Here is a 23,999-nt window from a genome sequence, read left to right on the forward strand (position 1 = left end):
ACACGTTTTCCAGAACTTGACATTTGGCTTCTAGAGACTTCCTTTGCCCTTCCCCCATTAATTTGAAAGAGCCTGGAATTTCATTCCATTCTCTTCATTTGCTTTTAAAACCCTGTAGAATTGCCCTGGAAAAGTGACCTGTGACTCCCAGGAATCCTCTAGTACTTTTCAAGTGTTCTGTTGGTTGAGCTCTAGCCTTCTGAATTGTGGGAAAACTATGAGTTTTCCATCCTGTCCACATCGTTGCTGATGGAAGTTTTGTTTTCTGCTTGTCTTTTCCCCAAGGAGATGATAGAAAGTGACATCTCATCCATGATGTCAGGAATTATTCGAAACTCAGGGCAAAATCACCACCCCTCTCCACAGGAATACAGGTGAGGGCTTCGACAATAACAAATGACATCTTTTTGAATTGTTTGAAGTGTTTATGCACTGGCGATGGTTTCTGAAACTGCCCAAGAACTATGGTTACATTCAGTTCTGTGGTTCTGCAGGTGAACTAGAAGATCTTGGTCTCAAAGGTGGTGTCTCTCTGAGGGTGTGTGACTTGCGGCCTGGGGGCAGGGGACCATGGAAAGCCTGCAGTCTTTAGTCCCCTCCTGGGTGAGAGAGAGACTGGGCATCTGGTTGGTTGTTGAGATGACAATAGTAGTTATGGCTTCTCCTCCAGTGGGCTTAACAGGCCTCCAGGAAATGCCCTCCAAGAAAGGAGAAAGGGCTTGTTCAAAGTCATCAGCGAAGGGAGGGAGGAGGAGAAAAAGAAGGAATCCTCAGCCTCTCTCCTCCGTGAGCCACTGAAGGCCCATCCGGTTCCCAGTGCCCCGCCCCCAAGACAAGCGCCCTGCATCCCGGGGTGGAGGGGGCACGGCCCAGATGAGGGAGTGGGGACAGGACAGGGGCTGGCCTGAGAAGAGCAGGCTGTCACCTCGGATCAGCCCTGTTTACCCAGGGGTTGTCTGGCCTCCCGGGGCTGCTGCAACTCACCAGCAGTGCCTTTGGGGAAGACCACAGACCCCAATTAGAGGGCGACTGCTTCCAGAAGGCTGTGGGTCTGGAGACTGCCTTCAGAGACCTGAATGAGGCCATGCATTCAAACTAGGGTTTGCTGAGAGGCTGCTGTGGGTGGGGCTGGAGGCCTAGATGTGTGCCAGACACACAGCAGTTTGTGGGCACCTACTGTATGCCCAGCTTGAGGAGCTGCTCTGATGAGCCCCCGTAGTACAGCTGGTAAAACGAGGCTCAGAAAAGTGGAATGCTTTCCCCAAGATCCCACAACCAAAGAAGACCTCTGGGCTTCCTGTGCTGAAAGGGTTTAAACCCTGGCAGGTGCACTGGGGGCAACACTAGAGTCAGGAGCTTGGCTCTGGGGTCAGAATCCCAGCTTCTCTGGTTGTGTGGACCTCTCTGAGCCTCAGTTTCCCCCTCCATGAAATGGGCACAGAAACGGTACCCACTGCATAGAGTTCTTAGATTAAATGACAATTTCGTCTCTGTCACTTGCCTGCTATATGATCTTGGGGAAATCCTGAAGGGTTCAGCCTTTCCTTTTCATAGGGATTCAGGGATGTTTTCTTATGTTAAACAGCATAAACAGAAGGCAGAATAACAACAACAAAAATAATAGCTGATGGTTTCTTAACGCTTTAGTACCTGCCTGCCTGCCCTGTGCCACAACCACCTATGAAACGAGCACTGTTAGGCCCGTTTGGCAGATGAGAAAACCAAGGCTTAGCCAGATTAAACCGACAAGATGATTAAACTAACAAGACTTAACAAGATGATGCAGCTAGTTACGGGAACAGTGGGGACTCAAGCCCCCACTCAGAGGGAACCACGGCCACCTCTCCCACGCCCCGCTGGAGGGGAGCACAGGCGGTTGGAACAGAGCAAGTCGCTCCACCACCTCGTGGCTGTGTGACCCTGGACAAGTCACTGCCCCCTCTGTGCCTCAGTTTCTTCATCTGTGACGCTGAGCTGTGAGAGCCCAATTCGCAGGTCCTTGGGAGGAGCCTGTGCATCCATCTCGAAAAGGTGTTCGGCCAGGCCCACGGACGGTGCTTTCTCCTGGAGGGGAGCTTTTGTGATTACACAGCGACTCCCCCCAGCCCACTCCCATTTCTCCAACCACTCCCATTTTTCTCCCGGGTTAATAGCCCAGGAGAAGTTTATGGGCTTCCCATTCCCCCTCCCGCCTCTCCAGGGAGTGACTCTGAGCTGGTTCCAGCCCCCCTCGCAGCCCTCCACCCAGCCGCCTGCCCTTCCATCCCCAGGGGCGGAGTTCGGCGGCCGTTAACTCTCAATGGCTGTGCATGGGCGGGTGGGGGCTGGGGGCACAGCCGCTGCCCTGTCCCCCAGGGAGCTGTCTGGAGTCAGGCTGGGCCTAGACAGCAAATTGGCAAACAGCATCCCAGTCCGCCTGGGGCCAAGGGATGCAGGCAGCCGGGCCGCCGGAGCAACGGCTAACAGCTCCTGCTCAACCTGGGTTAGCTGGTCTCCCCCTTGGGTCAACACTCTTGGAAATCCACTCTCTTCGGGGTAGTAGGAGACCTGGAGAGGTATTAAGCACTTCCTGTATGCTAACTCCTTATTCTAGAGATCAGATCCAACAACTTCCTTTTACAGATTGGAAAACAGGCCCAGAGAAGCCAGAGGAGACAGGGTGCTGACCCTTGGAACTTCAGGTTCTCCCAGGACCAAGCTGCTCAGTGGTTATCATCACAGAGCCTTTTGCAGGGTGTTGACTCCACAGACCCTCAGTCCCTCCCCTAAGAAAGGAGGTGACTTTGGGCAAAAGTCTTGACCTCTCTGCACAGTGGTTTTCTCATTGGCGAATCAGTTGTCAGGCACATGGGAGATATTTTATAAATATGCCTTAGGTGGAGAGATGAATGGATAAGTATCACACAAGAAATAGCACATCCAGAGAAACTCAGGGAAGTTGCATGCTCAAGTGATGACAAAATCCTGTCCTGTGGACCAGGGCAAGCAGACACCACCTGCCTTTCCTCTTAAGCCTCCCACTGCATGGAGTGTGGGGGATGGTTTACCCTCATTACAGAATGGCTCCACTCATCGGTTGTAACCTCCTTGGGTGGGGGGTGCTCCATCCGGCAGTGACTATCCAAGCATCTTTACCAACTTTCACCCTTCTGGGTGTTCGGGGGTGGCCAGGGGCTCATCAGGCTACCTGAGGGCAAGGGAAGAGAGGTAATCTTCCTGGGGTGCAGTCCCCCTTCCAGGTCTTGTGTTTCCACCCCCAGAAACATGCATCCAGCACTCACACATGGACCAAGTCCCAAGCCAAGTTCTAGAAAATAAAGAGTCTCTTTTCCAAATTCCTAATCAAATCATTGCATGTTATGCTCTCTCTTGGCCCAGTGGGGAATTTCTGAGCTTACTACGATGGCATTTGATTTTCTTTTTCCTGTAAATGGTTACAGAAGATCTTACAAAAGATGTGTTCACTAAATAAACAGCTCCATGAAATGCTAATCCCTTTTGTGTAAAGGTTGGATTGGAAACAAGAACAGTTAGTAATGATGTAACAATCTCTTACTAACCACATCTCCAGAAGGCAGGTAAAACCTCCTGGTTACAATCATAGTGGACAGACGGATGGACAGACAGACGTGGCTCTGCCCCACTCCCCACAGAGACAATATTTTCTGGGCAAACCCCTCCTAGTAACAATGAAAGGCCAGAGGAGAAAACAGAGAAATGTGGTTTGAGTAGCTGCCTCGTGCCCTTTCTTAGACGTTATCTGATCTTATCTTCACAGTTATCCTCTGTGGTGGGAATTCTGATTCCATTTTACAGGTGGGAAAACTGAGACACAGAGACCTGAAGTAACTTGCCTAAGGTCACACAGCTACAAAGAGATTGAGATAGGATTCAAACCTCAAACATCTCTTCCTTCCACTGCACAATTGCTGTATCAACTCTAAGAATCCCCAAGATAGGAAATAAAGGATTAAATGTGGGCTCTGTCCTGAGAGAGAGCTGGTGGGATGGCATCACCGACTCAATGGACATGAGTCTGAGCACGCTCCGGGAGCTGGCGATGGACGGGGAGGCCTAGGGTGCTGCCTCCTTTGCGTCCATGGGATCGCAAAGAGTCGGACACAACTGAGGGACTGAACTGGACTGAGAAGGCAGGGGTAGATAAGAGGGTTAAAATAAACCAGTGAGCTCAGGAGTTTATGCCAGGGTAGAAGCTAGCAACTGTATTCATTCCAGGGAATGGAAGGTCTAGGAGATAGTGGGCTGGTCTGGGAGGACTTCCTGGGGGAGGTGGTGTCTAAGCTGGGATAGAAATTGAGGAATGTTAGATGTGTTGGAGCTGAACTCGGTTGAACTTGGGGGAGATCCCTCTTCCTTTTGCTACTCCAGCAGGTATGGCATAAATGCCCACAGGGTGCCAGGTCATTTGCTGACCACAGCAGAGGGCCTCTCTGTCCTTGCTCTCCTAGAGTGGAAAGACTGGAAACATGTATAAGTGAATATCTTGTGGCAAAATGCTAAATATTCCTCAGACACAACACTGCAAGGACTACCAGGGATGGGGGTGATGAGGGAGGAGCTCTCAAAGGAGGGGACTGTTAGGCTGTGGCCAGAAGCACAAGAAAGCGCTGGCTGTGAATGAGTGCATGGAACAGCGTTCCCAGGAGAGGGAACAGCATGTGCAAAGAGAACATGGAATGTTTGGGGAACCTGAAAGATGAGCAGGTTTGCTAGAGCAAAGGGGAGAGGGGAGGAGATGGCCAAGGGTCAGATCATGGAAAGGAGCTTGACTCTTACTACACTAATGGATTTTAAGGACAGTGACAAGTTCTGATGTCCCTTTTAAAAGGCTGCTCTGAATGCTGGGTATGAAATCCATCCCTTCCACAAACATGCGCCTAGCACTTGAGCCAAACACTGCACTGTGCCCTGCAGTGATCTACCTACCCTGAACCAGGAAGCAAGCCAGGCCCTTCCATCACCTCTGTTCTGTGCATGAGAAAACTGAGGATCAAAGGCAGTGAGTCACCTGCACAGGGACCCCTCCCTGCATTAGGAGTGGGGCCAGGACTGGGATCCAGGTCACCTGGGGCTCACCCACCCCAGGCCCCATTCTTCCGGCTCATCTTCTGTCCCTCCAAAGGATCAATGAACATAGCTAATTGATGAGCGATATTGTTCATTAATGTTTTCAGCATGGCCCACTGGCCAGTGCAGAACAGTAGCCGTGGACTCCAGGGGTATCTCTCTTTGCCCAGGGCTACCACGGGCCCCCTGACCAGTGGCCCCAGCACCATGGAGGCACCTTGCAGCCTGATCCTTCTGAAAATAACATGAATAGGGTTTGCCCTTCTTGCTTACAACTTGATATAGCTCAGCCAGGCTGGCAAAGTATCCAAGTGAAGAGGCTCCAGGGTGGGTGGTTTAAATCCCAGCTCCTTTGCTGACATGCTGTGTGGCTGAGGGGTATCTCCTCCTCTCTCCGGGCCTCAGTCATCCCATCTGCAGAATGGGTATTGTAAGCAGCTATTCCACAGGCTGGCAGGAGATGAGGGAGTTATAGACCTGAGTGGACTGGCAGGAAGGTGGCCATGCCAGGGGGCAGACCTCTCCTCCTTTGCATCCCTAGGTCAATTAGAAAGTTCTTTCCTTGGACAGAGGGAGTTTTGTATCTGCCTGCCAGGGCCTGGCAAGTAGGAGTTCAGGAGGTATTTGTGGAATGAATCAGATGATTCCTGAGTGCCAGATATTCTGCAGTGTTCCTCCCCATGGAGCCTGCTTCATGCTGAGTCCATACCCTGCTATGGAGGTGTATGTCAATCTTAACTGCTAGCACGCCATGCAGATTGATGTGTGCTCTGGGGTGTCCCACCTGAACTACATTTAGTCCTTACAAACCCCTATGAGATGGGTACAGGTGTTAGCACCCCCCATTTTACAGATGAGCAAACTGAGGCTCAGAGAGGCAGATGACTGCAGACAAATCTCACAGCTATTAAGTGACTGGGTGGGGCTCAAAGCCAAGCCTGGTGGACCCCAGGGCCTCCACTCACAACCAACTACACAGAAATGCTACAAAAAGAGAAACACAGGAGCCCTGGGCCCAGGTTTTCTAGGTGCAGTGAGCTCAGAAGAGCCTTGCAAAGGGCCCGCCCCTTCTGAGAAGCCCAGAGGCTTCAGAGCAAAGATGCATGAGGGCACACGTGTGTTCCATGTGAAGTGATGGGCGCAGAGAAAGCACTTGACAAACGGCACCCTTGCTATTGCACTGGGGCTTCCTCGGTGGCTCAGCAGTAAAGAGTCCACCTGCAACATAGAAGACGTGGGTTCGATCCCTGGGTTGGGAAGATCACCTGGAGAAGGAAATGGCAACCCACTCTGGTATTCTTGCTGGGAAAATCTCATGGACAGAGGAGCCTGGCGGTCACAGTCCATGGGGTCTCAAAGAGTCAGACACGACAGAGCAACTGAACATGCACACACACACTATTGCACTGACAATAGGTCGTTCTGATGCTGATTTTCCCAGGGTACCACCTGGCTGCTAACCGGGGTCTGCCCCCTCTCAGACGCTCCAGGCTCTGACCCCCTTGTAATGGGTCAGACCCTTCGGCATCCCACTTGCCGGCAGAGCTGGGCTGCCCACTCTACAGTCCTCCGGGCCCTGCAAGCTGTGTGTCCCAGTGGCTGCCCCACAGAGATGAGAGAGGCTCAAGTCCAACATTCCAGATGGGGAAACTGAGGCCCCGGGAGGGACAGGCGGGAGGTGCGGGGGCAGGTGCCTGGGGCCAGCTCGCCGGGCTCGGCCTCACCTTTGCTGTCTCTGAAAGGGAGTGATGGTACCCCTGGGGTGCGTGTGTGTGTTTTAATAAGAATAAGATGAGTGGGGCTGAGCTTTGAGAAGAAAGACTGCCCCCTGCATTGGGTGGAGAGCTGTGGGGGAACCCTTTTATTCACAAGGGGACTCTGGAGTGCTCCCTAGGTTGTCTTCTTTTTGACCCCAAAGCTTTCCATTCGCTAATGAGGATCGCTGCTGGCAACAAATTTCCCCCACTGGGTCTGAGAAGGATGCAGTGCCAGGGGTCTGCTTTGGAGCCCCTGAGCTAATAGTTTAACCTGCTTTTTCGGCAGAAAGCTAGATGCTTCCTCTGATCTGATGCTTAGATGAACTCTCAATGTGTTCTCGACAGCCCGCTTAGGGTCGGTGCTATTATTATTCTTCCCACTTTACACATAGGGAAACTGAGTCCCAGGGCTGGTGACAGTCATACAGTCAGGAAGCGTTCAGGCCGGCCTGTCTTGGGTTTCACACCTTCTAACCTTGGGGTGCTACTCCACCTTCTTAGAGTCCTAGGGCAAGTGGGGCCCTGAGGGAACTATATATGTTTATATATATATAGCCAGTAATGCTTTATAGATGGGGAAACTGGATGTGTGGGAATTACCTACACAGGTGCATGGGTTAACTGCTGTCTTCCCCCCAAAAGTAAAAGTGAAAGTCACTCAGTCATGTCCAACTGGAATTCTCCAGGCTTTTCCCTTCTCTGGGGGATCTTCCCAACCCAGGGATTGAACCCAGGTCTCCCACATGGCAGGTGGATTCTTTACCGCAGAGCCACAAGGGAAACCCAAGAATACTGGAGTGAGTGGCCTATTCCTTCTCCAGCAGATCTTCCTGACCCAGGAGCTGAACTGCGGGTCTCCTGCATTGCAGGTGGATTCTTTACCAACTGAGCTATTAGGGAAGCCACATCCCCTGAAAGCCTGGCTCAGTGGCAGCCCTCCGGTGGGGACGCAGGAATGATGGGTGGGTGAGTGTGTGGGAGGGAGACAAGTCTGTAGGAGATGGGGGTGGGGGGGTGCCCTGGATGCTAGCAGAGAGAGAAGGAACTGCAGGAAGATGGTAGAAGTTTACCAAGAGCCTCTCGTGGGCTCTTTGTCTCTGTCAGTATCACCCCACTCTGCACGGGAGGGAACTGCGGCTCAGAAGGTGTGGAAGCACGTCCGATGTCACCAGACAGGAACAGCGGGGCCAGGACTTCATCACAGGGCCCCTCAGACCCAGGGACAGACAGCACCCCGAGAAGACAGAGACGCTGGGGTGGAGAGGGAGAGAGCTGGAGCAGAGGGGCAGGAGCGAGACAGGACGGGGTGGGGAGTGGAGGGGGCAGAGGAAGGAGCTGGGTCTCTGCAGGTTCATGCTCCTTGCGGCCTTCGCTGGAGGTGACCCCAGGTGGGCAGGCATCAGTGACATGGTGACCCGGGGTTGGGAGACCGCTCTCCTCCTCACCCAAAGACACAGAGAGACCCCAGGGTGATGGGACTGGGTTTGCCTCTTCCTTTGCATCGCGAACCTCCAACACTTTCCAGCAGACAAGAAACCCATTCAAGAGACTGGCACAGGCTCACACACACACTCACTCGTGGCAATAATCCCAAACCCTCGCAGATGGCAGGACAGTTCACAAGCCACTTCACCTCTACACTGACATGCCAGTCCTGGGTGCGGTATAAGACACTGCAGCTCTGTTTATCATTTGTGCCCATTTTATAGGTGGGAAAACTGAGGCTGGGGAATTCAGTGCATTTCTGAGGGCCTGTGGCTCAGAAGTCATAGTGGTTCCTGAACCACAAAGTCTTTCTCTTGTCACAACTGCCACGGATCCCATGATTGAGGCCACTTAACATGAAGTTCTCTAGGACTAAGCAGGAAGTAGGCCCCTGGGGGCACCTCGAATGAGGAAACTCAAGGCACGGGTGAGGGGGAGGTTTTGAGGGCTTTCACACGGCACCGTGGAGAGGGGCTGTGTGCATCTGCAGGGTCAGAGGAGGGTGGGAGAGACAGAAACAGAGATGGTCAGGGCCCCAGGCCGGGCAGTGGGGATGGGACACTCCCACTGAGGCCCCAGAGCATCACCTCTGGGTTCCTATGACCCACGGTAAAGAGGTGCCTGGAGCCAGGTGAGTCACGGGGCAGCAGGATGTGAGCCAGGCTTCAGGGCCGGCAGGCTCCTGCACAGCTCCAGGCATCCACAGCCATTGCAGGAGACTGGCAGGGCCACATGCCAGGCACACGGAGGCTGGCATTCTGGCCTGGCTGGGAGGGAGGACCAGACAACCTCTGGGATGCCGGAGATGGCAGGGGGAGCAGGGTCTGGCTGTCCACCCCTAGAATGAGCAGTGAGCCCCCAAGGAGGGAGGGCGGGGGTCAGACCTGTGCGGAAAGTTGAACACACACTGACTCACTTGATGCCCTCAACAGCCCAGGGAGAAGCGGTCTGTTCCTCTCCCATTTTCCAGATGAGAAAATGGAGGCTCAGGGACCTCAAGTGACTTGTTCAAGGTCGCACAGACAGGGGGTCATAAGGACTCAAACCCAGATCTGTCCAAGCAAAGCCTGAGCTGTGTGAAGCCCCTGCCACACCCCCTCAGGGCTGTCCCCCACCCCCGCCCCCTAGAGCTCAGGGAGGCACTATTGCACAGCTTCCAGGGCCCCACAGCCCCACTGTGAGACTCCAGGGACTGGGCTGGGCCTTAGACTCTAAAGTGGAACCAGCTCCTGGGTGACGCTGGTCCACACGGCCCCTGCTAAGAGCCCCGGACTCGGGGTGGGGGCATTTCTCCCAGAGGACGGGGCTTCTCTGCCTGTGGTGCCGCAGGTACAGCCCAGGATGCAGCAGACAGACCCAGATTCAAGTCCTGGCTGCGATTTTGCTTTCACTGGTCTGGCCTCAGTTTTCCCACCTGTAAAGTGGGGCTACCTGTCCCCTGTCCCTGTCGTGAGGCTGTTGCAAGGGCTCAAGGAGGCAGAGGACGGCTAAACTGCTGGATGTGACAGTCACTGTCACCCAGTTCTCTGGGTCAGTGGCCTGGGGTCAGCCTGTTTGACTGGCCGAGCAGGCATTGAAGTAGCTCCACTGTGTGCTGAGACCTGGGCCGATGGGGGCTGGGGCCAGCCCTCAGTGAGCCGAAGGATCTGGGCAAAGAGATGGCAGGGCAGGACTTACCCACCCAGGGTGCAGAGGGGGTCTCTGAGCTTGGGGTCTGGGTTGCAAAGACTTCCTGGAGGAGAAGGTGCTCCTGGGCAGGAAGGGGCCCACACAGTGAGCCCGGAGTCCCTGCCCTGCTCCTTTCCTGGAGGATGACGTTGGCCCCAACTGCCTCCTTTCTCTTGGTCTCAGTCTCCGTGTGGGTAAAATGAGGTGAGGGAAGATAGCATTTGAAGTGAGCCTCCAGGGGTGGGCACAGTTGGATGGGAGAGAGAGAGTCCCAGAGGTGGGACTGCGCTCCGCTGGGGGGGCAGGGCGGCGCCAGGGGCAGGGCCGACTCCCCGCCACTGCAGGGCTGGGGGCGGGGGTGCGTGCGCCGCAGTGAGGGCCAGGGAAGCCTGGCGGGGCTCTCAAGCAGCTGGAGAAAAAGGAGAGATTGATCGGAAGAGCACCACTACCTCAGCCTCTACCAGCTGGACAGCGGTGATTCTCACCCTGGGGGAAATAAGCTCAGAGCATCTGCAAGCTCAGGGCCTCAGCTTCTCCACCTGTAAAATGGGCCTGTCAAAGCACACACACAACACTCAGTAAGTGGAAGCCGCTAGTGGTAGCAGCAACAGGGGCAGGTCTGGGTGACCCCAGAGCCCAAAGCTTTGATGTACTTTCAGTCTCCTGTGGTGGATTAGTCACTAAGTCGTGTCTGACTGTTGCGACCCCATGGACTGTAGCCCGCCAGGCTCCTCTGTCCATGGGATTCTCCAGGCAGGAACACTGGAGTGGGCTGCCATTTCCTGCTCCAGGGGGTCTTCCCGACCCGGGGATCGAACCCTCATCTCCTCTCCTGGCAGGTGGGTTCTTTACCACTGAGACACCAGGGAAGTCTGATAGGAACTATTATTTAGCCCAACTGGTAGATCAAAGAAACTGGGGCTCAGAGAGGTTAAGTCAGCGGCCCAAGGGCACACAGGTAAATGAAGACCAGGATTAGAATCCAGAGTCCAAGCTCTTAAATAACATATCACCTAACAGATTCAACTGCCTCCAGAGATCCTGCCCCACAGTGATGCCCAGGACCCTGGTGTGTCTACAAGCCCCACACCACCATTCAAGGGGCTCTGGTGGGGCCCCCACCTTGAGAAACCTGCACCAGAGCTTCACCTCCAAGCCTCCTTGGAGCAGGAGGAGGCAAGGACGATGCCAGGAAGAGCCGTGAGGGCACTGGGGAACACAGGTTACTGAGCAGGGGTGGGGCTCCCACCACCAGAGGCTGGAAGGTTGGCCAGCCACGGGGTAAGGAGGGGACTTGGGTGAGCGGCGCATCAAGCCCTCAGCCTCACACCATGGTCTCCACGGGCCCGAGGGGACAGATGGCATCGCCCAGGCCTGGCCCGTGGCTGTCACTCATCCAGATGAGTTATTAGCGGGTCGAATGGGCAGCAGCCGGGGGGTGGGGGGGCTGTAAAAACAATTGCAGGGAGACCCCAGGACAATGGGAGCCACGTGCCATGGGGGCAACAGTCGTTTGTCACACAATGGACCTCCAGGGGACAGCAGCCGGGCCAACTGCTGCCACCGACACGGGCTGGCCGAGTTTTCAAATCGTTTCCAGGCTGTGTTTTCCTACGAGGCAGCCAATCGCCAGGGCGGCTGGGCAGTCACCTGACGCTAGCTTGGTGGGCTGAGGGCCCAGGCCCCGGGACAACCGAGTAGCCGGTGCCATGGCAACGCTAATTGTGGCCCTAAAACACAAGGAAGTGAGAGAGATGGAGAGAGAGAGCCGCTTGAGGGGGGCCATGCAGATGGCAGGAGGGGGTGGAGGCTGATGCCCCAGCTGGGCCCACGGTCCCGTGCACGAGAAAACCAGGCTGCACCCCTCTCTCTCCCTGGGGCCCCAGTACACCTGTTTTTGAAACTTGGAGCTTAAAATTTGGACGGTGGGCCTCGGGTCAACAGACCAGAAAGTGCCTGGCGTGTGGTGGGGCTGGCATGGGCTCTTGGCCGGTTTGCAGACACAGTACATTATAACACAGACAGGATGGTGCTGTAGGGTCCAGGGTCCTGGAGGTGTAGGGTGAGCACTTGAAGGACACTGGGGAGCCATGGTTACCCCAAACTGGGGGTACTTGCCTGCTATCCTTGATGGGTACTCTTTCTTTGCATAGAAAGAAATGTTTTTGCTCTGGTGCTGGGTGAGTTGCGGGGGGCATGTATCCTAACTGAAAGCTCCAGGGGCTGCTTGGGGTCATGGTAAGGAGTTCAGGCTGGGGTTCCAGCCCTACCACTTCCTGTTCCGGATTGGCCTTGGGTGAGTGACTCAGGGCTATGAGCCTCAGTTTGCCCGTCTATGAGATGGGAATAATAACACCTGCTTCATCAGGTGACTGGGGGTGTTCCCTGGGTTAATACCTGGGAAGGACTTGATACAGTGCCTGGCACATAGTAAGTGCTTAACAACACTAATGTTTATCATTTGGGGGTAGGGCCTGAGTAAGATGTGTCTAGTGAATAAATGAAGGGAAGGTTTGAGGATGTGCAATCTGGCTGCTAAAGGGGGCTCCCCAGGGATGGGCGGATTGGAGGATGAGGTGGCCTGGGGGAGGTGAGAAGCTTTGGGGGTGATCCCAGAGGTGGAGGAGCCCCAGGAGCTGGCCTGAGCTCCCCGCCCCCGCCCGAGCTCCTGCCCCTCCCCGCAGGCTCCTGGCCACCCCCTGTGATGATGACCTTCCCGGGGACCTGCAGTCTCTGTCGTGGCTCACGGCCGTGGATGTGCCAAGGCTGCAGCAGACGGCGAGTGGCCGTGTGGACCTGGGCCGCCCCAGTGTGCCCCACGCGCACCCAGGTAGGCACAGGGTGGGGCGGGGTGGTGGCAGGGTGGGGCGGGATGGGCCCCAGTGTGCCCCACGCGCACCCAGGTAGGCACAGGGTGGGGCGGGGTGGGGAGGCAGGGAAGGGCAATGGCCGGTGCTTCCGTGAACCGCGGGGTAGCTGTGGCCAGGTCAGGCTTGCTCTCTCTCCAGTCCTCAGTTTCTGCCTCTGTAAAATGGGACTAATTCTCCCTTCCCCAGAGGGATGTGGTTCGCTCTTTTGCTCATCATGGTGTGCCAGGCCCTGTGTGAGCTCCGGTTTCAGCAAAGAATAAAGACAGCCCCTCCCCTCAGCCTGGGACATCTAGAACACCTTGAGCAGTCAGCAAATGACCATCTCTGGGAGCCAATGCAGCCCATGGCTTGTTTTTGTATGGCCCTTGTGTTAAGAATGCTTTTACATTTTTCAAAGGTTATAAAGAAACAGACAAGACAGATCATGTGGCTGGCAAAAGCCTAAAATATTCGCTGTCTGACCCTTTACAGAAGTTCAGTTCCTTTACTTCTTTAGAAGTACTTTGGGTTAAGGGCGGAAGGGGAGAGATGAATTTGGAGTTTGGGACTAACATATACACACTACTATATACAAAATAGATAAACAGCAAGGATCTAGTACACGAAATATAGCACACGAAACTATACTCAGTCCTAAAGAAGGGCAATGCCAAAAAGAATGTTCAAAAACCGCACGATTGTACTCGTTTTACATGCTAGCAAGGTAATACTCAAAATCCTTCAAGCTGGGCTTCAACAGTACATGAACCAAGAACTTCCAGATGTACAAGTTGGATTTAGAAAAGGCAGAGGAACCAAAGATCAAATTACCAGCATCTGTTGGATCATAGAAAAAGCAAGGGAATTCCAGAGAAACATTTTCTGCTGCATTGACTGCACTAAAGCCTTTGACGGTGTGGATCACAACAAACTGGGAAATTCTGAAAGAGTTGGGAATATCAGACCACCTTACCTGTCTCCTGAGAAACATGTATGCAGGTGGAAGCAACAGTTAGAACTGGACATGGAACAATAGACTCATTCAAAATTGGGAAAGGAATATGTCAAGACTGTATATTGTCACCCTACTTATTTAACTTACATGCAGAGTACATCATGCTAAATCCTGGGCTGGATGAAGCACATGCTGGAATCAAGATTGCCAGGAGAAATATCAATAACCTCAGATATGCAGATGACACCACCCTTATGGCAGAAAGTAAAGAGGAACTAAAGAGTCTCTTGATGAAGGTGAAAGAGAAGAGTGAAAAAGCTGACTTAAAACTCAACATTCAAAAAACTAAGATCATGGCATCTGGTCCCATCACTTCCTGGCAAATAGATGGAGAAACAATGGAAACAGTAAGAGACTTTATTTTCTTGGGCTCCAAAATCACTGCAGATGGTGACTGCAGCCATGAAATTAAAAGACGTTTGCTTCTTGGAAGAAAAGCTATGACCAACCTAAACAGTATATTAAAAAGCAGAGACATCACTTTGCCAACAAAAGTCTGTATCGTCAAAGCTATGGTTTTTCCAGTAGTCATGTACAGATGTAAGAGTTGGACCATAAAGAAGGCTGATCACTGAAGAATTGATGCTTTCGAAGTGTGGTGCTGGAGAAGACTTTTGAGAGTCCCTTGGACTGCAGGGAGATCCAACCAGTCCATCCTAAAGGAAATCAGTCCTGAATATTCACTGGAAGGACTGATGCTGAAGCTGAAGCTCCAATACTTTGGCCACCTGATGGGAAGAGCTGACTCATTAGAAAAGACCCTGATGCTGTGAAAGATTGAAGGCAGGAGGAGAACGGGGTGACAGAAGATGAGATGGTTGGATGGCATCATCGACGGACATGAATTTGAACAAATTCTAGGAGATAGTGATGAACGGGGAAGCCTGGCATGCTGCAGTCCATGGGGTTGCAAAGTCAGACACGACTGAGCGACTAAACAACAATAAGGGAAAAGAATCTGGAAAAGATTTTCAGATTATATATAAAAAGTTTATATATATATATATACATATATATATATATATAAAAACTAAATCACTTTGCTGTATGCCTGAAACTAACACAGCATTGTAACTTATAGTTCAATTTTTTTTGAAGATTTTTTTATGTGAACCATTTTTCAGCCTTTATTGAATTCTTTCCAATATTGCTTCCATTTTATTTTTTGGGTTTTGGCGGCCAAAAAGCAAAACCTAAAACAGAAGTAATATTGTGGGATTAGCGCATGGGATCTTAGCTGCCTGACCAGGGATCAAACTCATACCCCATGCATTGGGAGGCAAAGTCTTAACCACTGGATTACCAGGAAAGTCCCAGAAGTTAATATCAGTCTTAAGCCAGAAAAGAACCTTAGAAGAATGTGATTTAATATTAATGTTATTCAAGGTGGTGCTGAATTTACTTCTCCATGGCATATACTTCAATTTTTTAAAATGGTTACCACAAAAAATTTTCTAAGTACTTTGGCTTCTTTAAAGAAAGTATCACAGGGACTTCCCTGGTGGTCCAGTGGCTACAAGACTCTGAGCTCCCAATGCAGGGGGCCTGGGTTCAATCCCTGGTCAGGGAACTAGATCCCATATGCCGCAATGATGAGTTCATAAGCTGCAACTAAAGATCCTGTGTGCCACAATGAAGAAGATCCTGTGTGCTGCAACTCAGATGCAGCATAGCCAAATAAATAAATAAACAAACGTTTGTTTAAGGAGTACTGAGCACAGGGCCCAGCACACAGTAGGTACTCAGCAAATGGCAGCCAGTTTGCAATCACAGCAAGTGGGTTAAATGTTTAGGGACACAGAAAGTGTGTCCTAAGAAGAAAAACAATCACTGCAGTACATTAAAAGGACCCATAGTTTAAAACTTATCACCTAGGAGTATTTCTTTCATTGGACAACTTGTTCTTGGCCAAATTTTTTAGGGCTCCAAAATCACTGCAGATGGTGATTGCAGCCATGAAATTAAAAGACACTAACTCCTTGGAAGGAAAGTTATAACCAACCTAGATAGCATATTAAAAAGCAGAGACATTACTTTGCCAACAAAGGTCCCTCTAGTCAAGGCTATGGTTTTTCCAGTGGTCATGTATGGATGTGAGAGTTGGACTGTGAAGAAAGCTGAGCACCAAAAAATTGATGCTTTTGAACTGTGATGTTGGAGAAGACTCTTGAGAGTCCCTTGGACTGCAAGGAGATCCAACCAGTCCATCCTAAAGGAGATCCGTCCTGGGTGTTCATTGGAAGGGCTGATGCTGAAGCTGAAACTCCAGTACTTTGGCCACCTCATGTGAAGAGTTGACTCACTGGAAAAGACCCTGATACTGGGAGGGATTGGGGGCAGGAGGAGAAGGGGGCGACAGAGGATGAGATGGCTGGATGGCATCACTGACTCGATGGACATGGGTTTGAGTAAACTCCAGGAGTTTGTGATGGACAGGGAGGCCTGGCGTGCTGCGATTCATGGAGTCGCAAAGAGTCGGGCACGACTGAGCAACTGAACTGAACTGAAAACATCAGTAGCAGGAGTCAGCACAGTTTTTCTGTAAAGGGCCAGTAAATATTTTAGACCCTTTGAGTCAGATGATCTCCGCTGAAACATTTCAACTTTGTCACTGCTGTGCAAGACCAGCCATACATAATATGTAAATGAATGGCTGTAGCTGTGTTTCAATAAAACTTTATTTACAAAAATATGTCGTGGGCCAATTTGGTCTGGTGGCCAATAGTTTCTCGATCCCTGATCTAGAACCCTGAGGGGACAGCTATGTGACCTTGGGCAGATGCCTTTGCTTCTGAACTTCTTTCCTCACCTACGATGAAAAGATAACAGAACTGCCTTCATGGGGTGTTGGAGGACTCAATGCAGAAAGTACCTTGCACACAGTAGGCATTCGGTAGATGGGAACTGTGAAGTAAGGAAGCCCCTTCCTTCACTGCATCATGGCACATCTCCTGCGTGCCTGTCACCATGCAAGGTGTTTGCAGCACTGAGTTATTTAGAATGTGGTCCCAGCTCTCAGGGAACTAAGGGTCTGGTCAGAGATGGAAGGACAAAGTAGACAGACCAAAGCACAAAGGATGAGCCCAGGTGGCAGCCAGAGCTCAGAGGAGAGCTGAAGGCCCCAGGGCAGGATCATCCTGTACATCAGCTTTGCTTGATTGGCACTGTCTACCTAAAGTCAGGCTGGTGCAGTGAGACTCTGTGATAGATTAGCAATGCCTGTCACAGGCCCAGCACAGGAGAGGGGGGTACATCTGCTTTTCCTGGGCTGATCCTTGGCAGAAGAGAAGGTGGGAACCCGCTCTTTACCACTGTCATCCAGAGATGTGGTTTGCCAAGCACCTACTATGCACCGAGCCCTGGGGTGGGGGATGGCTTCATTCTCCAGAGGTGCCCAGGGGCGGGGCTGTCCCTGTCCATGGCCACCACCCCCAAGCCCAGGCATCTCTGTGCTTCCCTTTCCAGGTGCCTTGGCCAGGGCGGCTGACCTGCACGTGGCAGCCGCCCCAGGCCACCTGCTCCAAGGCCCAGCTGGCATAGCCCCCCAAGGCATGCTGGGCCTGAGTCCCCTGACCAACCACGGCGCCAGTGTAAGTGCCCCCACGTGGGTCGAGGAGCGAGGGAGGGGTCCCACAGGGCTGGGGTCGCCCTCGACCCTCTGTCTCCTTCTCTCCCGGCCCCAGCAAATGAACCAGTTCGCTGTGGGGGGCCAGCCCTCGTCCAGCCTGCAGAGCCCACCGCAGCTGTACTCTTCCACCTCGCAACCTCAGTTCCCGCTACCCCCAGGTGTACAGCAGGTACTGAGGGCTGATGGGGGGGGGCTGGACTCAGAGGCACACGCTCCTGACTTGGGCTGGCTAGGGATTGCTCTGGGCCTCAGTTTACCCACCTGGAACATGGGAAGAACATTCTTCACCATGTCTTGGGGTTGTTCATTTGATTTCCACCCAAAACCCTGTGCTGGGCGGAGACAAGATGGTCTGCCAGGGCTATAAACCCTGCATCTTTGAGATGGGGGTGCAGCGGGGTGATCATGAGTGACTGATGCTCTCTCTCACCATCTCTCTCCCTGCCACCCTTCTTCATCCCCCCACCCCCGATGGGAAGTGTGCTCCTGTGGGCCTGTATGGCTCCCCATTTGGGGCACGGCCTCCCTACCCCCAGCCCCGCATGGCTGTGCATTCATCCCAGGAACTGCACCCCAAACACTATCCCAAGCCCATCTATTCCTACAGGTGAGGTCCTGGAGGGCTGGGACGGTGGGGGACTTGGGGAAGAGAGGGGTGAGGGCTGTCTCGAGGGCATCTCAGAGAGCTGGGTGTGGTGGCCTAGGCTTCCCAGGGGAAGGAAGGTTTTGGGAGGTGGGAACCCCCGGGTGGGACCCATTCTTAGGACGGATCATCATGTGGTCAGTCAGTTCCCAGGGTTGAGAACCCACTCCAGACCCTGAGCCCAGTACTCCACTCTGTCATTTACAAGCTAGCTGTGTGACCTTGGGGAAGTGGCTTGGCCTCTCTGAGCTTCAGTTCCCTCTGATGTAGAAGGTCATCAAATAAGAGTAATGGGTACTTCACAAGATTTGGGGAAGGCAGTTAAACAGCCCAGTTAATGTCTAAAGGCCCAGTAATGATGAGAAAGGGGTAAAAGGAGGAAAAGTTTTCTCAAATTGTTACCAATAGCTGAGCTCAAGGTCAAGGGCAGAGGCGGGAAAGACATAGAGCCACGAAAAGGTATTTAGAGCTAACATTGTGAGTGTCTAGGGGCTGGTACCAGCGGGGTTAAGCAGGGCCAACTTCCTGGCAGAGGGGACCTTGGGCTGTCAGCTTGAGATGCCCTCACATCTGGCCTGCCCCACATTTTGCCTCCAGCTGTCTGATTGCCATGGCCCTGAAGAACAGCAAGACAGGAAGCCTGCCTGTGAGCGAGATCTATAGCTTCATGAAGGAGCACTTCCCCTACTTCAAGGTGAGCGGCCTCAGCCAGGTTGGGGGTGGCTAGAGTGGCTCTGGTCTCTCCCTGGCACTGCTAGAACCTGGGCCAAACTAAACCACCCTTTTAGTCCCCTAGTCATGTCCAAAGACACCTGCAATGTGCACTCACTGACATGGGCCAAGAAATCCAGAAAGAGAAGGGAGCATTTGAGCTGGGCCCTTGACGGATGAATAGGAGTTCACCAGGCATCCCAGGGGCAAAGGCTAGAGGGCCAATCTAGCTATTCAGCTCAGACTCGGTAAAACATAATGATGCAAACACAGAGAAACTGTAAAATGAAGAGGGTGTGAGGTGCAATGCAATGTCTGGTTACCTTACAATAAAGTAAGAGCACTTAAAAATTTAATACACATCTAATACACTTGACAAATTATCCACATATTAGCATCATCTCACTTGCTTGTCTCCTGAGTAGGAGAAAAAGAGCAGATCTGGAAGCCTTGGGCCCTCCTCTTTGCCACAGTCCTCACTGCTCTCTCTCGTCTTCCCAATCAAGGTTAAGCATTGGACACTGTCCCCCCTACTCCTCTAGGCCCAAGTCTGAGATTGCCCCTAGGGAGAGGGGTTTAGAGAGAGGTCCCTGCGGAGAGGCCTCCCATGGGCCCGTTTCTGCCCCCAGACAGCTCCTGACGGCTGGAAGAACTCTGTGCGGCACAACCTGTCCCTGAACAAGTGCTTTGAGAAGGTGGAGAACAAGATGAGCGGCTCCTCGCGCAAGGGCTGCCTGTGGGCCCTGAACCTGGCCCGCATTGACAAGATGGAGGAGGAGATGCACAAGTGGAAGAGGAAGGACCTGGCTGCCATCCACCGGAGCATGGCCAACCCCGGTGAGGCCCCGGCGCCCCAGCACACACACACGCACACACGCACACACACGTGCACACGCAGACGGCTGCCATCCACCGGAGCATGGCCAACCCCGGTGAGGCCCAGGCGCCCCAGCACACACACACGCACACACGCACACACACGTGCACACGCACACGGCTGCCATCCACCGGAGCATGGCCAACCCCGGTGAGGCCCAGGCGCCCCAGCACACACACACGCACACACGCACACACACGTGCACACACACGGCTGCCATCCACCGGAGCATGGCCAACCCCGGTGAGGCCCAGGCGCCCCAGCACACGCACACACGCATATGCACATGCACACGCACACGGCTGCCATCCACCGGAGCATGGCCAACCCCGGTGAGGCCCAGGCGCCCCAGCACACACACACGCACACACGCATACGCACGTGCACACGCACACGGCTGCCCTCCACCGGAGCATGGCCAACCCCGGTGAGGCCCAGCGCCCCACCATATGAATACGCACGGTCACACGCACACGGCTGCCATCCACCGGAGCATGGCCAACCCCGGTGAGGCCCAGGCGCCCCAGCACACGCACACGCACGCACGTGCACATGCACACGCGTGCTTGCACCCTGCCCATCCTGCAACGAGCATAGAATCTCACTAACAACCCCAGTGTCTCCCACACACATGCCACGCAAAGCAACCACGGGAAAGCAAGGCTTCCTTACCTTTCTTACCATACTGGAACAGACTCCCAAGAGTGATAAAATAGTAACACCCAGTATGGGCTACAATGTGGAGAAATCAGCACTGCCACGTACAATTGATGGGAATGTAAAGTGTGAAACTTTCCCAGGGCAAAGTAATATCATGAAACTTTGCAAATTTGGTCCCCAGTTTGATTCCTTTATTCTACTTCGGGCAGTTTATGCTGAAGAAATCAAAGATTTGAGCAAAAAGTTTATGAACAAAGTTATCCATCATGAAGTGATTTCTGATAGTAAAAAACTGAAAGCAATCTAGACATCCTACAATAGGAGATTAAACAGATATAATATACCATGCAAGTATTAGTATTCCAAAAATATTTCTATCTCTAAAAAGAAATGTTCCCAACATGATAAATGAAGAAGCAGGTTATGAATCAATATACCTAGTGTGGTCACATTCTAAAATACATATGTATCCACACCCATTTGTCAATTAATGTATATCTATATAGATATAAATATATATGTATACACAGAGACTAGAAGAAATATATCAAAATCTTTACTGTGAATGGAGAGACCACTGATAATTTTTATATTCTTCATGTTTCTCTATTTTCCAAACTGTCTACCCTGTTCATGAGTTACTTTAGATTTAAAAAAAAAAATCACACCTGCTTTTTTTTTTTTTTTAATTAAGAGATGTGAAGCTGGGGATATACAAATGCATGTGAATAGATAGAATGACCTGGGAGGCTAATGCCAGCCAGCCTTCAGAATATTTGGCCTGGCCCTGTGGATAGCATCACACTTGAGGTTTGGGTGTGAAGGGGGATGGGAGTCTAGCTCAGAGATGAACAGTTCAATAAGTTGAGCAGGACCATAGCAGGACCCAGTAGGCCCTTAGCTGCGAGCTCTGGAGTCTGGTTTGATAGCCAGGGCTCATCCTGACACCTATTTGGTGTGAGATCTTGGGTGAGCCATTTCACCTTCTAGATTCTAAGAGTCCTCATTTCTAAAATGTGTGCAACCCTAGCGGTCCAGTCTCAGAACTGCTGCAGTCAATAAAACACAAGCCAACAACTAAAAATAATTTTGAGTAACTTCCATCTTATTTCTATTGAAGAGCATTGAGGGAGGAGGATCCAATTTTCAGTCCACAGCAATGCTTCATGTCTCTGGCTAGGGCCCCCTGTATGTAATAACTTTTGTCCCAGTCTCGTGGGATTTGTAATCTCTGCCTTACTTCCCTCTTGTAGGCCTGTTATGAGGTTTTAGTGAAGTCCTAGAGTTATAGGATTATTCTCTAAAGCACTGTCCCCAAGAGGGGAGCCAGTGTTATCTGAGACCCGTCTCATTGTTCCAAGTCCCTATGTCATTTGTGATTTCATTCCATTTCCACGACCCCGTGTAGAGTGTGTGAGGCCGTCTCATAGATGAAGAGACTGACGTTCCGAGAGTCCGAGAGGCTTGCTAAAATCACACAGATGATAACACTGGGTTTGAATCCAGGCCTGGGCTGGGGGCCCAGGAGCTATAGGGTGGCTTCTGATGAATGACTTCTCCCACTTGCCTTCAGAGGAGCTGGACAAGCTGATCTCGGACCGGCCAGAAAGCTGCCGACGCCCTGGCAAGCCGGGGGAACCTGAGGCCCCCGTGCTGACCCGTGCCACCACGGTGGCCATGGCCCACAGCTGCCTGGCCGGCTCCCGGCTCCCACCCCAGCCGCTGGTGACCCTGTCCCTGCAGTCGGTCCCCTTGCACCACCAGGCGCAGCCCCAGGCACATCTGGCCCCAGACTCTCCGGCCCCAGCCCAGACCCCGCCTCTGCACGCCCTGCCGGACCTGAGCCCCAGCCCCCTCCCCCACCCCGCCCTGGGAAGGGCGCCTGTGGACTTCATCAACATCAGCACCGACGTGAACACCGAGGTGGATGCCCTGGACCCCAGCATCATGGACTTCGCTCTGCAGGGTGAGGCCGGAGGAAGCGGGTGAGGGGAACAGAAGGGAGGGAGGCGGCCAGAAAGACTGGGGGGAAAGAGAGCCGTCGACATTTACCCCACAGCTCATTCCTTCAGCAAACACCTCCCAAGCGCCTAATCATAGGGAATCACAGGTGTTTCGTTAGCACCTACAGTATACCAGGCCTTGTGCCAAGCACTTCGGAGGCATCATCCCATCTCAGCCTGCAACAGTCCTGGAGGCCACTGCCATTTCACACTTCCATTCCGCTGCTGAGAAAACTTAGACCAAGAGAAATGAAGTCCCATTTCTTCATTCAGACTTCATTTGGCCTGAGGCTGCCTAGCTATATGTGGCAGAACTGGTATTTCAACCCAGCCCTCTCTGACCCCACATTTTCAATTAGAAACTGTGTCAACTTGCATGTGCCAGCCTCATGCCAGGTCACGCTCTGACCCACATGGTCACCCTCAGTACACAGGGAATGAATGAATGAACAAGGAAAGTTCAGATTCAATGAGGCCTCGTAAACCACCAATGCAATGGCACACCTACTATGAGCCTGCCAAGGGCCAAGAAATCCCCTGCCCTTCAAGGAGTTGCATGTCTAGTGAGGGAACGGGACAAGTTAGCAGGTGAGTTAGTTAGCAAATTACTAACTAGGTCAGTTATAGCTGTGAAATGGGTATGTTTGAACTGCCCCTCCTCTCCCCCGGATTACAGCGCAGCTAAAAGGAAATCATGCTTTTGCCCCCTGACTTTGACCATGATGGTGCCACTTAATGCAGGCTGAGTGCTTCCCACGCACCCCTAGTTTAAGCCTCGCAGCCCTAGGAGGCGGGTTCTCTGATCAGCTCACTTCCATCCAAGGAGCCCGAGGTTCCGAGACAGTGGTGATGTTCCCAAGGACGCGGGGGTGGGGAGGGGAGGACCAGGGCTGGACGCTGGCCCCTCCCTACTGTCCGTGAGTTTAAGCCACACGCGTGGTCTTTGCTGCATCCCTAGGATGGGATTCGAACTCCCGTCCATTTGACATGAACGCTCTTGTCTTTGGAAGGGAACCTCTGGGAGGAGATCAAGGATGAAGGCTTCAGCCTGGACACACTGGGGGCCTTCGGAGACTCCCCGCTGGGCTGTGAGCTAGGGGCCTCAGGCCTGACCCCCGTTTCTGGAGGCAGCGACCAGTCCTTCCCAGACCTTCAGGTGACCGGTCTCTACGCGGCCTACTCGACCCCTGACAGTGTGGCCACGTCAGCCACCGCCTCCTCCTCTCAGTACCTGGGCGCTGCGGGGAACAAGCCGATAGCCCTTCTTTGAGCTGAACGCTTCGCCTGCCCCAGAAGGTGGGCCCTGGAAGGATGCTCATGGGGCCAGGTGTTCCCGGAAGGGCCCCCTACCCTCCCACAGGCCTCTGAACCGTGGCTGCTGGCTAACCTTGCCTGACCTCCAGGGGAAGTTTCTGGGCCCTCCTCAAGTCAGCAGGACAGAGGAGAGTGGACAAGGCCCCCGTGACGCTCCTCTGAGGCTCGAGATGCGAGGCCTGGCCAAGCTGAGAACAAGGCCTCTCCAGTCTGCCTCCTCACTGGTTCCCGAAAGACCTGAAGCCCACTTTGGGACCAGTGCTCCACAGAAACACCCCAGTGGGAAGGCCTTTAATTTATT

At 52.9% G+C, this 23,999-nt stretch overlaps 1 protein-coding gene across 1 annotated transcript; it reads left to right on the forward strand.

The window, feature by feature from the left end:
* The first annotated feature begins 288 nt into the window (after positions 1–288).
* Positions 289–23,773, forward strand: FOXN4 (forkhead box N4). Its single transcript, XM_070475441.1, has 9 exons — positions 289–374; positions 12,683–12,828; positions 17,328–17,452; positions 17,546–17,659; positions 17,970–18,097; positions 18,731–18,827; positions 19,474–19,681; positions 21,955–22,347; positions 23,395–23,773. The coding sequence occupies exons 1-9, from the start codon at positions 289–291 to the stop codon at positions 23,652–23,654; spliced, it is 1,557 nt and encodes a 518-aa protein (XP_070331542.1). The 3' UTR covers positions 23,655–23,773.
* The last annotated feature ends 226 nt before the right edge of the window (positions 23,774–23,999 follow it).

The sequence above is a fragment of the Odocoileus virginianus genome, chromosome 12 (assembly GCF_023699985.2).
Source record: "Odocoileus virginianus isolate 20LAN1187 ecotype Illinois chromosome 12, Ovbor_1.2, whole genome shotgun sequence".
NCBI classification, from domain to species: domain Eukaryota; kingdom Metazoa; phylum Chordata; class Mammalia; order Artiodactyla; family Cervidae; genus Odocoileus; species Odocoileus virginianus.